This window comes from Dipteris shenzhenensis, chromosome 9, assembly GCF_047967505.1.
Source record: "Dipteris shenzhenensis isolate YYH24624 ecotype China chromosome 9, Dip_SZ_1.0, whole genome shotgun sequence".
NCBI classification, from domain to species: domain Eukaryota; kingdom Viridiplantae; phylum Streptophyta; class Polypodiopsida; order Gleicheniales; family Dipteridaceae; genus Dipteris; species Dipteris shenzhenensis.
The window spans coordinates 15,370,312-15,384,379 of record NC_141604.1 but is presented as its reverse complement, the minus strand read 5'-3'; the positions used below and the strand labels follow the sequence as shown (position 1 = coordinate 15,384,379).

Sequence of the window (14,068 nt, the reverse complement as noted above, 5' to 3'; positions counted from 1 at the left end):
GCTAGGCGTGACCAACAGGCAGCCAAGTGGCTGCATGTGGGGCTGTAGCGCACAGACTGAGGGGTCAGCCTGTCTGGGTCGGGGCCCTTGGGGCCTATAAAAGAAGAGTCCCTTGGGCTCATTTCTCATCCATTCAGAGAGCAGGTTGGAGCAGCACCTCAGCCAAAATTCGGGCTTCATCCAGAAGGAATTGGAGCAGCAAAGGATCAGGCTTAGTGCAGCAGACAAAGCTCCAAGTTGTCTTCACCCTTGGCTGTCTATCAGGGCAGCAAGGAGGATGGATCAAAAGGGGGCGTGAAACCAGCCTCAAGGCCAACAAGAGGGTGGTAAAACAACTAACCAACCATAAGCCTTCACATTAAGATACTCAGCAAACACTTCAGAACACAGATTGGGGGAGCTAGAGTGCTCCTGATCAAATACAAAGACACAGACTAGCCCCAAAGCCTTGGCGCCCTTTTTGGTTTTTCTTTGTTGATTGAAGGGTCCAGCAAATAGATTACATAATAAGTACAATCTCACTCGCATTCAGTGCTCTTCCCACTCTCAATAGGCATCAGTATCACAAACACTAGCCTTGCAGGGCTCTGCTCTCACACCCATGTGACCATAGGCATCCATTCTCAGTGCGAACACCTGCTGGGATATGTGTGATCAAGGGCTTGCTAGGAGCATGTGTGCATCCACTAGCAATCATATGGTTGTGTGTATGTGTGTAGAAGAGGCACACTTAGTGCCATAGACCATGACACAGGTGATGATGTAATAAAAAGGCCCCCAAATGGGGTGGTGCCTATGATTGTGAAGTTCCTATGATTTAGGAGCTACTTCCTTTGATGTAAGAGAGGTGCCATTAATTTAGGCCACCCTCTCTCCATTTCTATAAAAGAGGGACTTCCCTCTCACAATGAATAGAACACCCATTGCTATATCTCATGTGTTCTCACTCACCTCCATGATGAGGCTCTCCTCTCTCCCCAAGTTCCAACATTTGGTATCAGAGTCTCCTTGAGTCCCTAGCCCATTGTAGCTTCAATATGCCACCTCATCATCTTCTTCTCCACCCTCCATCTTCTTCTTCATTTCTATCTTCTTCTTCATTTCTACTCTCTTTATCTCCAAATTTTGCTTAGCTCTGTTCTGAGAGTGCACTCAACGGAAGCAGAACGGAAGAGGGAAAGAGAGAAACAAAGAGCTACACAAGTTTTTGGTGGGTGCAGAACACCCTAATCTTCCTTTTCATTCATTTATATATGTGTTTGAGTATTGTACATAACCGAGGTAAAGGCACAGAGACCTTTAACCCCCACAACCTCCCACCTTAAAGGACAATGTGCCTTTTAAGGCAGAACAACTAGTGAGCATACTATCCAATGCCCATCAATACACGACAATACTCAAACCACTGACTAGGTAGACTCATCGTCAACATATCTGCAGGGTTATCATCAGTATGAACCTTGACAAGCTCTATGCGCTTGTCCTCAAGTACCTCTCTGATGAAATGGTATCTGGCCTCAATGTCTCCCACTAGCCGATCAAGCCATATAGCCTCCTTGCAACCCTCTGTGGCTACAACATACTCAGCCTTTGTGGTAGACAAAGCAACACACTTCTGTGCGCGAGACATCCACGACACTGCACCACCTGCAATGGTGAACACATAACCAGAAGTGGATCTCCTACTATCCAGATGCCCTGCATAGTCTGAATCTATGTACCCAAGTACACACATGTCTCCTCTACCAAAGCAAATGTACATCTCCTTAATATCCTTCATGTACCTCATGATGCACTTAACTGCCTCCTAATGCCTCTTTCTTGGATTAGCCATATAGCGGCTAACAACTCCCACTACAAATGCAATGTCTGGTCTAGTAGCTATCATAGCATACATAAGACTCCCCACCGTTGATGCATAAGGAACCTTGGCCATCATGACCCTCTCCTCATCTGATTTGGGACTATCTGTATGACTCAGTTTCACATATGAAGGCAATGGAGTACTCACTGCCTTCCCCCCCTCCATATTGAAATGCTGCAATACTTTTGTAACATACTCCTTCTGTCAAAGCCAAAGGAGTTTCCTACTCCGATCACGCGTGATGCGCATACCAAGAATATGACCTGCAAGTCCCAAATCCTTGATATCAAAGGCCTCATGCAACTTGGACTTTAATGCATCTAGCTCATAAGCGATCACGCGTGATGCGCATACCAAGAATATGACCTGCAAGTCCCAAATCCTTCATATCAAAGGCCTCATGCAACTTGGCCTTTAATGTATCTAACTCATAAGTATTCTTGCTAGCCAATAGCATATCATCCACATATAGTGCCAGAAGTAACAGGCTATTATCCTTAGCCCTTTTAGTGTAGAGGCAGTGATCAATTTCACTCCTCCTAAAACCCTGGGACCGAATGAAAGCATCAGACTTTTGATACCATTCTCTAGGCGCTTACTTAAGACCATAGAGACTCTTCTTCAGCTTGTAAACTAAATGCTCTTTGTCCTTTTCTTCAAAGCCTTCCGGCTGCACCATGTAAATTTTCTCATGCAGATCCGCATGCAAGAAAGCTGTCTTAACATCCATCTGCATAAGCTCCATATCCTCTGTTGCCACTAGGCCAAGCATGCATCTAAGTGTGGTCATCTTCACAACCGGAGAGAATATCTCATCAAAGTCCACACCCTTCTCTTGCTTGAACCCTTTAGCGACCAAACGGGCCTTGTACCTAGACACATCATCACCTGTGACCTTCATCTTGTAGACCCATTTACAAGGCAATGCTTTCTTTCCATGTGGCAAAGAAACCAAGTCCCAAGTCTTATTCTTCATAAGTGAACTCATCTCTGATTGCATAGCATACTCCCACTTGCGTTGATCCTCACGCATCATAGCCTCTCTGTAGCAAGAAGGCTCCCCGCAATCAGTAAGCATCACATAGTCTATCCCTGGAATAAACCTATCAGGCGGTCTAGACACTCTAGATGATCTTCTCAAGGGCATTTCAGCTTGCTGTCCCACCTGCATATCAGCCATATTTGGCTCATCATTTCCACCAATAGATGATCCATCATTTACCCTTGATTGTATACCTATGGGAGTACTTGGTGGTACCATTTCTTGCACATTTGGTGCATGGACAGCTTGCTGTCTATCAACATATGCAGGTGGATTCACGTCCTGGAAAGTGATTCTCCTCATTTCCATATCCCTCATGGGTACCTTATGCATCTTCTTCTCATTGAAGACTACATCATGACTACGTACGATCTTCTTTGCTTCTAGATCCCAGAGACGAAAGCCCATCTCTCCACTTTCACCATAACCCAGAAAGATACACTTCCTAGACTTAGGATCTAGCTTCTTTCGAAGCTCTTTTGGCACCTGTGCATATGCCTCACACCCAAATATACGCAAATGAGTGTAAGAGGGGCTTCTTACCACCCCATGCCTCTTCAGAATTACCACCATCCAAACTCTTACTAGGTGATCTATTGATCACGTGCACTGCAGTCTTCATTGCCTCAACCCAAAAACCACCAAAAAGACTTGCATTGGAAAGCATGCATTGCAACCTTTCTTGAATGGTACGGTTCATCTTTTTTGCAACTGGATTTTGCTCTCGAGTACAAGGGGATGTAAGATCCCTCTTAATCCCACGTGTGTCACAAAAATGCTGAAAGTCATGAGAGAGATGCTCTCTGCCATTATCAGTTCGTAGGCATTTAAGTGTTCTACTTGACTAATTCTCAACCAAGGCTAGTCAATTCTAAAATACCTGGAACACATCACTCTTCCGAGCTATAGCATAAGCCCACACTTTCGTAGTTGCATCATCAATGAATGTCACATAGTATTCAACCCCACCTAATGACCATGTAGACATTGGACCACATACGTCTGAATGCACCAAATCAAGCTTTTCAAACTCTTTCTTTTCCCTTCTTTTATGGGCTGATTTAGTATGCTTCCCATAGAAATAGTGCTCACAAAATTCAAAATCACATAAACTTAAATGCGATACATAACCCAAATGGCATAAGAGTTTCATTCCATTTTGGCTCATATGGCCCAACCGGCAATGCCATAAAGAAGTGCTCGGTTATTGCAACAACATGATTAAACACCCCTGATACATACAAGGGATACAAAGTCCCACACTTGGTTCCCCTAGCCAAAAGCATAGAGCCCTTCTGAATTTTTCAACTCCCAGAACCAAAGATGGTCTGAAAACCAATATCATCTAGCTGACCCGTTGAAATGAGACTCTTGGTCAGCTTAGGCACATGTCTTACATTTTTCAAAATAAATGCAGACCCATTTACAAAAGAAAACTTTATGTCACCTACTCCCACTATGTCACATGCATATTCATTTCCAAGATGCACACAACCTGTCTTTCCAATACTTGGTTATCAGGATGGATGAAAGAAGACTCTGAGAGTGTTTGCGGAAGGACTAGGATAGAAGAATACAAGTTACTCAGAAGGACTAGGATGTAAGAAATAAGAGAGTGTTTGTGGAAGGACTAGGATGGAAGAATACAAGTGCACTAAGGCACGATGTGTTCACTACGATAAGGATAAGGGTTGGAATAAAGTGAGAGGCACGATGTGTTCACTATGATAAGGATAAGGGTTGGAATAAAGCGAGTGGAGATTGAATGCTCTACTTTAAGTGAGTGGAGATGATAAGGATAAGGGTTGGAATAAAGTGAGAGAAGCATTGCGAATGCTCTACTTTAAGTGAGTGGAGACTGTCCAACTGAATAAAATTCTCATCACACAAGGATTTATTTCCAAATAATCACATCATCACACATTCATATCATAAAATTGAAAATGGCTGACCCTTCCAATCTATCCAAGATATCATCAACTCTTCGAATTGGAAATCTGTTTTTTATGGTTATCTTGTTCAGTGCACAATAATCAATGCACATTCTCCAAGAACAATCACCCTTTTGCACTAACAAAACCGGAGCTTTCCAATGATAGGAGTAACCGGATCTGGATCACTAAACCCAGGACAGGCCAAGCCTGCCTCACTCATAGGCCCCATCTCCTCTGCACGGATTCCAAGTTTGCCTACCAATTCTCGAGAAATAAAATTTGCACGAGCACCTAGGTCAAAGAAAATCAATGTCATTTGACCCCTCACTTTGCCCCATGCCTTGCAAAGCTCTATAGCATCACCATTAGGCTGCTCACTGATAACATCAAGCATTAACCCCGCAGATGGTTTAGGCTTCTTGCCTTTTTTCTCTTCCCTATCATCAACTTTCCCTTTAAGCTTGCATTTTGGGAAATCTCGTGCCACATGGTCCTCTTCTTTACAGTGAAAGCATGTGTTAGCCTCCATCAAGGCTTTCCTTTCCTCACATGACAGCAAATTAGAACCTGACCTACCATGCTTCTTCCCTTTGGTAAAAGGAGGCTTGGAAGCATTCCCTGGCCTCCCTGCTTTCTTGAAATTCTCGGACTTACTGCTTTTACACCCGCTGGTTTTTCCCAACAGCAACGCATCAGCTGTAGTAGCATTCTCAATGAGCTGAGACATGTTGGTAACCCTTGTTTTAGTACATTAGTCCCTAATTTCCTTTGGCAGCCCAAAACAATATTTTTCAATTTGTTCTGACAAGGGTACATGCCTATAAGAGCTTCCCAAAACTTTTTATTATATTCTTCCGAGTTATGACAATTGGCTGCATCCAACTCGTGCCATGCTGTCATAACATCTACCTCAAAGGTAGTGGTCAACCAAGTAGCTGAAAACACCTGCTTGAACTGAACCCAACTCGTGGGTGCTCTATTTTGGAGCAACAAATTTGTCACCATTGTAGGAAGGTGGCTGCCTTTCGCATTTTTGGTCACTCTGTGAAGTTCCCCCCTGAGAAGGCTGCATCAAGCTACTATACAAAAGTTAGAGCCTTCAACCTTTCCTGAGCCCCATTAAAGGTCTCAAACTTCACTACTACACCACCCTCCTTGTAATCCTTTACCTTTCCTTTGGGTGTCAGATTATCAACACATGCGGCCGCAAAAATGGAGGCTGGCCACTACCCATTAGAGGATTTGTCAAACCAGCCCTACGCATACCAAACATACATGTAGGAGCCCCAAAGGTCCCTGACCTTCCACTTTGCATTCTTGGCTGCATGCCAATATTGCCATAGATCATGTTAGGAATTGCGGGCTGCATATCCCCAAATACATTGCCTTGCATCCCTGGCTGAAAACCAACAGGGTAATTTCCAAGCGTGCCTTGGCCATCGTTAACTTGACCAGCCATCGCTTGAAATACTGAACCCCCACCAAAATACCCTGGATGCAAAAAGGGTTGGGGAAAAACCTGCTGCCCTTGATTTAAATTCTGAAAATCAGTCCCTTGTCCATGCATAACCATACCAAGACCTTGAAAGGGTTGCGCAACTCCCTGTACATTTGACATTACTGGAGGCTGTCTATCCGATGGCAAATGATTGTTTTTGAACCCCACTCGGCTCCCCTGCATGAGAATGCTTCTTTCTCTCCTTAGATCTCAAAGGAGTGCAATAAACTCAAAGAACCTTGGGTCCTTCGTGAGCTGCGTAAGTCTTCCCACAGCCCTCACTAACTGTGCCTTAAAGATAGCATCAGCATCCTTTGCATCCTCAGCCTCTTTTTACCCTTTTCACTGAGAGGCACTCACACCAAAAGGGTTTACAGCTTGTTGTGCCTCAATCTTTTGGTCAACCTGGGAGGCTCCCTCATGCATAGAATGCTCTTCTTGCTCATCCTAGGAGGACTACCCCTCCATATCCCAATCATTATCTGTCAAAGACATATTTGCTGATTTTCTTCTCGCTGTAATCCAATTACAGCAAGAAACACTTTACCAAAGACAATCACAGGCTCACCTCCTTAAGAAAGATGGTGATGTCCCAGCAAAGGAACCATGAAACCAGCCTCAAGGCCAACAAGAGGGTGGTAAAACAACTAACCAGCCATAAGCCTTCACATTAAGATACTCAGCAAACACTTCAGAACACAGATTGGGGGAGCAAGAGTGCTCCTGGTCAAATACAAAGACACAGATTGGCCCCACAGCCTTAGCGCCCCTTTCCGTATTTCTTTATTAATTGAAGGGTCCAGCAAATAGATTACACAATAAGTACAATCTCACTCCCATTCAGTGCTCTTCCCACTCTCAATAGGCATCACTATCACAAACACTAGCCCTGCAGGGCTCTACTCTCACACCCATGTGACCATAGGCATCCATTCTCAATGCAAACACCTGCATTAAAACCCGGGAGTTGTTACTAGCAGCCCATGCAGGATCACACACTCCCCAGACAATCACCACTGTCCACTGGCCTACTGGAATACCCAAACAATGGGTGAAAGCATAATTGATCTATCCACAATGTTCAAAAGCATGAACTTACTCTACAAGCATTCATTGTGAACCATCCTGCCAAGCAAGACTCTCCAAAAATGCAGGCCAATGCTCACGGGCAATCACTACAAAGCATAAGTGATCCCTTTAACAACCTAGAGCTCAACCCAAGCTCATCCACGAGCCAATGCACATCACCCGAATGGCTTTCTATACACACTGCCACTTAGCTAGCTGCCCCAAGCATCCTTAGCTCAAATGCCCGTGCACGTAGCCCAAGACCACTGCAAACAGCCCACATGAATTGTACGGCTGACCAGCACCAACCCCTTCACAGGTCCGTACAAGTTGTACGATGGATACGTATATGAACAATCAATTTTGCCAAGCAAGCCACGTATGAACCTTCAACAGCAGCCAAAGGATACCGTGCTTAAATATAAGTCCATACAACAACTAATGTAGTGTACTACAGTCCGTACAGCCATTAATGCAGCGTACAACAATCCGTATAGTACAGTACCAGCAACAACCAAACAAACTATGTGCAGTCATAATAAGAGTTCCGTACAGGTTGTACGACCATGAGCATCACCCGTCTACATGCGCCCATACACAACCCGTACAGCTGGCTTTATCTCCTGAGGGGTGCCCATACACTGCCCTTACATAGGCCGCACTACAGCAAATACTTGCTCGGGATCTTTCGTACGCAATTACCCAACGAGCTCTTCCTTCCAACCCACATGATGGCCAGCCCGTGCCTTAGCTTTCGTACGTGATCCTCAAGCTTCCAAGCTCACGCCTTCTCCATTATTCGGCACCCCCTCAGCCCGTGAGTTCCCGTCGCCATTTTTTTCCTTGAGGCCTTCCTTTCCAAAAGTAATTGCATGGGCATGCCACGTGGCAGCCCACGTCTTAGCTTGCCTGCCCCAAGGGCTTTAATTTTCCCCTAGGCTCCCTCTAGTGGGACCTTTTTTAAAAACCCACCAATGACCAACTTCAATTACTAAGGTACTTTGGGCCCCTCTTGGCCCTAGACCTCTCATTTGCACCTAAGGCACAATTATCTAGGAAGAATCTTGCACACCACTAAATTCCCAGTGTCGGGCCCACATGCAAGTACAAAACTCACGCCATCGTGACAGTGCGCTTGGGCATCACCATTGGGTGTGTTTCGGAGCAGCAAGGAGGTCAAGTATCTAGGTCAGGCACTGCCTTACTTGGGGCTGTCCGAGAGGGTCAGCTTGAAGGTCTGTTTGTGGGGCACGACCCACCTTAGCTCATAGAAAGCACACAAGCTAAGTGTTTTGGGAGTGCCCCGGAGGTAGGAGAACAATTGTTGTTTGTGTATAGGGGATCACATTCCATGACTCCCTTATAGGTGGCCATAGGGGCATCAACAGCACTTTGGAGAAGTTAGAGTGCTTATTTTATTGGCCAAAGATGAAGAAGGACATTTAATGCCATGTTCAAAGTTGCAAGTTCGTCAAAAGGTTAAAATCTCCCACATGAAAGCGGTAGGCTCACTCAAGCCACTACCCATTCCTAAAGGACCCTTTCAAGACAATTCCATGGACTTCGTGGGACCTCTTCCAGCAACTGCAAGTACGCGTAACACGCAATCCATGACTATTGTCAATCGTTTTAGTAAATTTTGTATGCTTGTACCTTGCAAACAGACAGCCACCGTAGAAGACATCGCTTGCTGTTCATTTGGTATTGGCATCAAATTGGAGGTTTACCTCACACCATTACCTCAGACAGGGACCCCAAGTTCACTTCACACTATTAGCAGGCCTTGATTCTCATAGTGGGAATATTTCTATTAAAGACGTAATGTTCAACTTCTAGTTTTAATCAACAAAAGAAGCATCAAGATTCGAATGACCCGTATCTGCATAAAACATGGTAATCTCTTGCCTTTCTTAAACAGATTCAGCACTATCATGTTAAAAGGACATATAAGATTATAAAACTGAGATACTGCCACTAATGGAACAAAAAAGCGTATAGACCTTACATTAGTGGCATGCACGTTTGACAAGGTTTGAAACCTAACCTGTGAACTTGAAATATGACTTTCTTGCTGTACATAGTAATATCACGACTTGCCTTCACCAATCTTTCTCGTTTCTCATGCTACAATTTAAAAATCATATCTCAAAAACGCACCACTAAACTCTATTATCTTGTCCCTTGCATCCTTTTAGCTACCAAGACACAGTAACAACACATCCCCCTCACACCCCCCTCCAAACCTCTCTCTCTCTCTCTCTCTCTCTCTCTCTCTCTCTCTCTCTCTCGTATATTTGGCCTATTTTAGACAATTTACAAAACGATGACGTCACACAACAAAGGGAGTCCAAGCTGTTGATTACACAATAATTTTTCTGCTACATGCAGACACAAACATGGTCAATAGAAACATTTGGATGCCTTAAGCAAGTTCAGTCAGTTTTCAAGTATGCAAATAAGGAAACATTACGAAAACAAAGGTCATGATTGTTTGACAGTTTTGGTCATAGACATTTACAGGTTTGGAGTTTGACAAAATCACAAATTAATAGAAGTATTGTGAGGCATGAGGAGCATACAAGTTACACATTTAGAACTAGAAGATTAAACTTTTTATCCACGATACTAGTAAAGCCAGTGATAATTGCAGCTTGCAAGGCATAGACCCTAGTTCAAACAGTGAAAGGAAAAATCATCGCACGAGAGCTGGAATTATGGTGCACACACTATGCTCAATATTCTAGGTCGAGCAGGTATGCCTCCTTTGATCAAGCAAAATGCCAGCATATCCAATATTGCACCATAATTATTAAGATAGATCTAAATATAACAGCCCATAACACAATGGAAGCAAGAAGACACAAAGGCTAGTATAAAACAAGGAGGGATGGGATGAAGTACGAAGGAATAGATGCCTCACATCTTTCAAACAAAGGCATGGCCATTAGAGAGGTGATGATGAAAAAGGTTTGGACAGGGCAAGGTCACTTGAAATCATTTTGACCTCTAATGAATGATAGGGAATGAATTAGTTGTAAGTTTCTCCGATATAGAGGAGCTAGGGCAGCTCCTTGCAACCTCCCCCACCCCTTTGTTATGAGCCTAGTCGCTAATCCTTGGATTAGTGGACTTGACCCAACAGGGTTCGAGGGCCCTGGGACTAAGGAAAGCAACTAACGTGGAGCTAGAGGACTTAGAACAATAGCAAGGGACCAGTTGACTATATTTAGCCATGCCGTTTTCTAAGAAAGCAGGATGCTCTTCTATATAAGTGTGGCCAAGGCTATATTGGGATTACATTAGTGTGTTGACACATCATGAGCCTAGACTCCTGCCTTGTACATGGCAGATCACGAGATACTATGCTGAAGGTTCCTAGCAGACGGTTCCAGTTGGTGTGGGATGCCAGAGCAGCAAATTCTTGTGGGAGTCTGCCACGTTCTTGGGGGTGGCTGGGAGGCGAATCACCTAATGATCTTTATTTTGGTTTTGCTAATCATGTTCGGGCTGTGTTTAGGGCGAGATCCTAGCACGGGTGTTTCAGTTGTTATCAGAGCCCCCCTCTATGCAGTTGAAGTTACAAGGTATGCAAGTTCGGATGGTGGCAGATATGTAGTAAAGTGATTCTGCATCTTGTTGAAATGTTGCAAGCTTTGAATTTGAACGAATTGTTGGAGTATGGTGCTGGGATAGTTCGCAGCAGTAGGATTTTGTGCAAGAAACCCTGAGGGGGTGCTGAAACTTGCAAGGAGGGGACTTGTACCTTGATTGCGGATTGATTAGAGCAGGAAACTGAGATCTAATTGTTGAAAACAGAAGGCAGAAGCTTCCTACAGTAATTCACAGGTCTTCAGTAGAGGATTGTAGGTGTTTTCATGAAAAAAAAGACGACAATTGGTTGGCTTCTGTACAAAACCCCATCGCAGTTTGAAATGGTCTGTTTGGACTGATATTTGGGCATGCCATAATTGCACAATAATTGCTGTAGTTATTTCGAGGGCAGTTGAGGTGATGAATATTCCTAAATCACCTACTGTCAATCGAGATCTAGTGTAAGGCTTCAAGGCCAGGACCTGGTGCAGAAAAGGGCAAGTAAAGTATAAAAAGTGCTGCAGAAATAGGATGCAAAGGTAGGGTAGCAGCAGACTATGAGCTCATTAGTACATTTGCATGGGCTTTGGGTGGATTTTGGTTCAAAATTGACCAGTGTAGCATGGTGCAGCAGTAGGCAATCACTCTTACCTTAGAAAGAATGAGAATGTCATCTAAAAAGACAAAGACACTTTTACTGATCAGAGGTTTGAAAATCTGCATCATCATGCGACTGAATGCCGTGGGCACCTTCATGAAACCAAAGGGCATCACCACGAACTCGTACTGGGCCTTCTTTGTGCCAAAGGCCAACTTCAGGATATCCCGCTTGTGAATCCGGATCTAATGGTACCTACTCTTCAGATAAATCTTCGAGAATACCTTGGCCCCATTACCCCCTCACTTCCATCCGATGCCTAGGTTGTCCATCATTTCATGGAATGTGAGAGGAAGGCACTCCAAAATGTAGTCGATCCTCGGCATTGGAAACCTACTCTTCACTGTTAGCTTGTCCAATGTGTGGTAATCCACACACGTCCTGGCTCTGCAACCTTCTTCTTGACAAAGAGGATTGGGGCTGCGTACAGAGAATTACTAGGGTGTATGAAGCCACCCTGAAAGAACAACTCTAACTGTGTCGTCTCAAGGGGTAATCCACCCTGAAAGAACTCCTCTAACTGCGTCATCTCAAGCTCCTCCTCCATCTTCTTGCTGAGACAGTAAGGATGCTTGCTGGGGGGGAGATGATCGAGGAATCAGCTCAATGCAGTGGAGACTTGCATGAGAAAAATGTCCTGGTATTGCTGTAGTAATGCTTCCTTCTGGGGAGTCCTAACTAGAGTGGCTGTAGTGGTAAAGTTGACATAAACCATGTGCACTTCACCTCCTTGGCAGATCTCTCGAGCCATCTGAACTGCTGAAATCAAAGGGAAGAGTATCCTTGAGCCAAGGAATGAACTTACCCCCATGGCTTGGGATTTTGAGGTCCAAGCCCCATATTCTGGTAGTCCAGTCAAACTTTAAATTGGTGCCACCATCGTGCTCCCAAAATGATGCTCCCTAAGTAGGTGCGACCCTGAGTGGCCCATACTCTGCCCACCCCGAAATCTTCAGAGTGGCTGAAGTAATTTCCATGTTGCTCTCTGTCTGCTATCCAATGAATGCCCCATGCAAGGCAATGGAATCAATCAAGGGTGATAGACAGCCTGGCCTGCTTGGCAGCTTTGGTGGAGATAATATCCTCTGAACTACCTGAATTTGCAAGGATGAGGCCCCTTCTACCCACCAATCTAGCCGTAGAACTGAAACATGGTCGGAATGCCTTTTCGATCAACATTTTTCACATCAATGATGACTTCCACACCAGTATGGTCATTCCCATTGGTCTTTACCTCAACTATCCCTTGGAGCCAGCCATTTGTGACAAACAGTAGAGGCAATATGTCTATGTCTAGGAGTTGGCCAAATGGAATAACCCCAAGCATCACCCGCCATAGAAAAACCTTTTGGCAAAGAGAAAGCTTGCAACTCCAAAGCTGCCGCAGTCTTTTGCACCACCACTTGGCATTACGATTCATATATCAAATCTGATTTGCCCTAACTGAAATCCAAGGCGGAGGCATCAAAACCTTCTACAAACTGGCCATTGAGACATTAGCCTACAATAATGGACAAGTGCCAGAACCTTGGTGGTGTAGAGCCCAATCCGTAAGATGATAAGAAAGCTCTAGCTTTGGTATCGGAAAGAAACATTGAAGCATCCGAGAAAGATAATGCCAAAGGTGTAGATAATTGTCACCAATTGGTATTTCTCTCAAGAAATAAAGAGGAGTCATTATTAGATTGACTACGGTCAAAGAAATTTAACTTTGGTTAACTAGAATAAGTTTTGTTGTTCTTACTTTGTCTTTGCAATGGTAAAAGAGAACTGTGGGGATGCCCACAAGGGACTAAGATTCGTCCAAGAACTAGGAATGCATGCATTTCGCTGACCTTTAATGGGTTAAAGTCTTGGTGATTGTCTAGGACTCGGAAGAGTGCAAAAAGGCTCACAAATGATGAAATAAGTGCCAAAAAGCATGTCCCACGAGCTTGCTCTTGCAGTTTTAATTCATACTTAATGAAGTAATCTTTTTGAGGGAAAAAAAAAAGCACCAAGGAGATGGCACCATTAAGAAGGGCCCAACGATTCTAAAAAGAAGGGCTAAAAACAAGAAAGCTCAGCTTTTGTGTAAGTAGCTTTAGAAAAGCAAGTCTACCATTTTGCCAGGCTAAGTCTATAAAGGAAGAGCCTCCGTGCTCCTAGATTCAATTCAAGAGTTGTACTCAACATAATGCTCTTTTATGAGCCAGATGTACAAAGCTTATTTTATTGCAATAAAGACCTTCGAGGGGGTCCAGCCCTCATTTATGGGCCCTAGTGTGTGTGTTCTCTATTCTTTCTCCACCTCTCTCAGTTTGTTTTGTTTCCCATAAGAAATATGCTACTGCTCCCCATTACATGAAGTTATCAAATGCTATTTTTCCTTATTATCTATGAAATTCAAAATCTATCTTGGTGATTATCTGCT

The 14,068-nt window shown here is 44.1% G+C and overlaps 1 protein-coding gene across 2 annotated transcripts in view; it reads right to left on the bottom strand.

The window, feature by feature from the left end:
• LOC147898263 (Translin family protein) overlaps positions 1 to 14,068 on the bottom strand; it is a 163,803-nt gene that overhangs the window by 99,452 nt on the left and 50,283 nt on the right. For both annotated transcript variants that reach the window (XR_015541519.1, XM_087379078.1), the window contains exon 3: positions 9,451 to 9,530. Coding sequence is in view for 1 of the 2 variants with exons in the window: in XM_087379078.1 (XP_087235204.1) it covers positions 9,451 to 9,530 (80 nt within the window). In the remaining variant the exon portion in view is untranslated. The remainder of the gene's footprint in view (positions 1 to 9,450; positions 9,531 to 14,068) is intronic.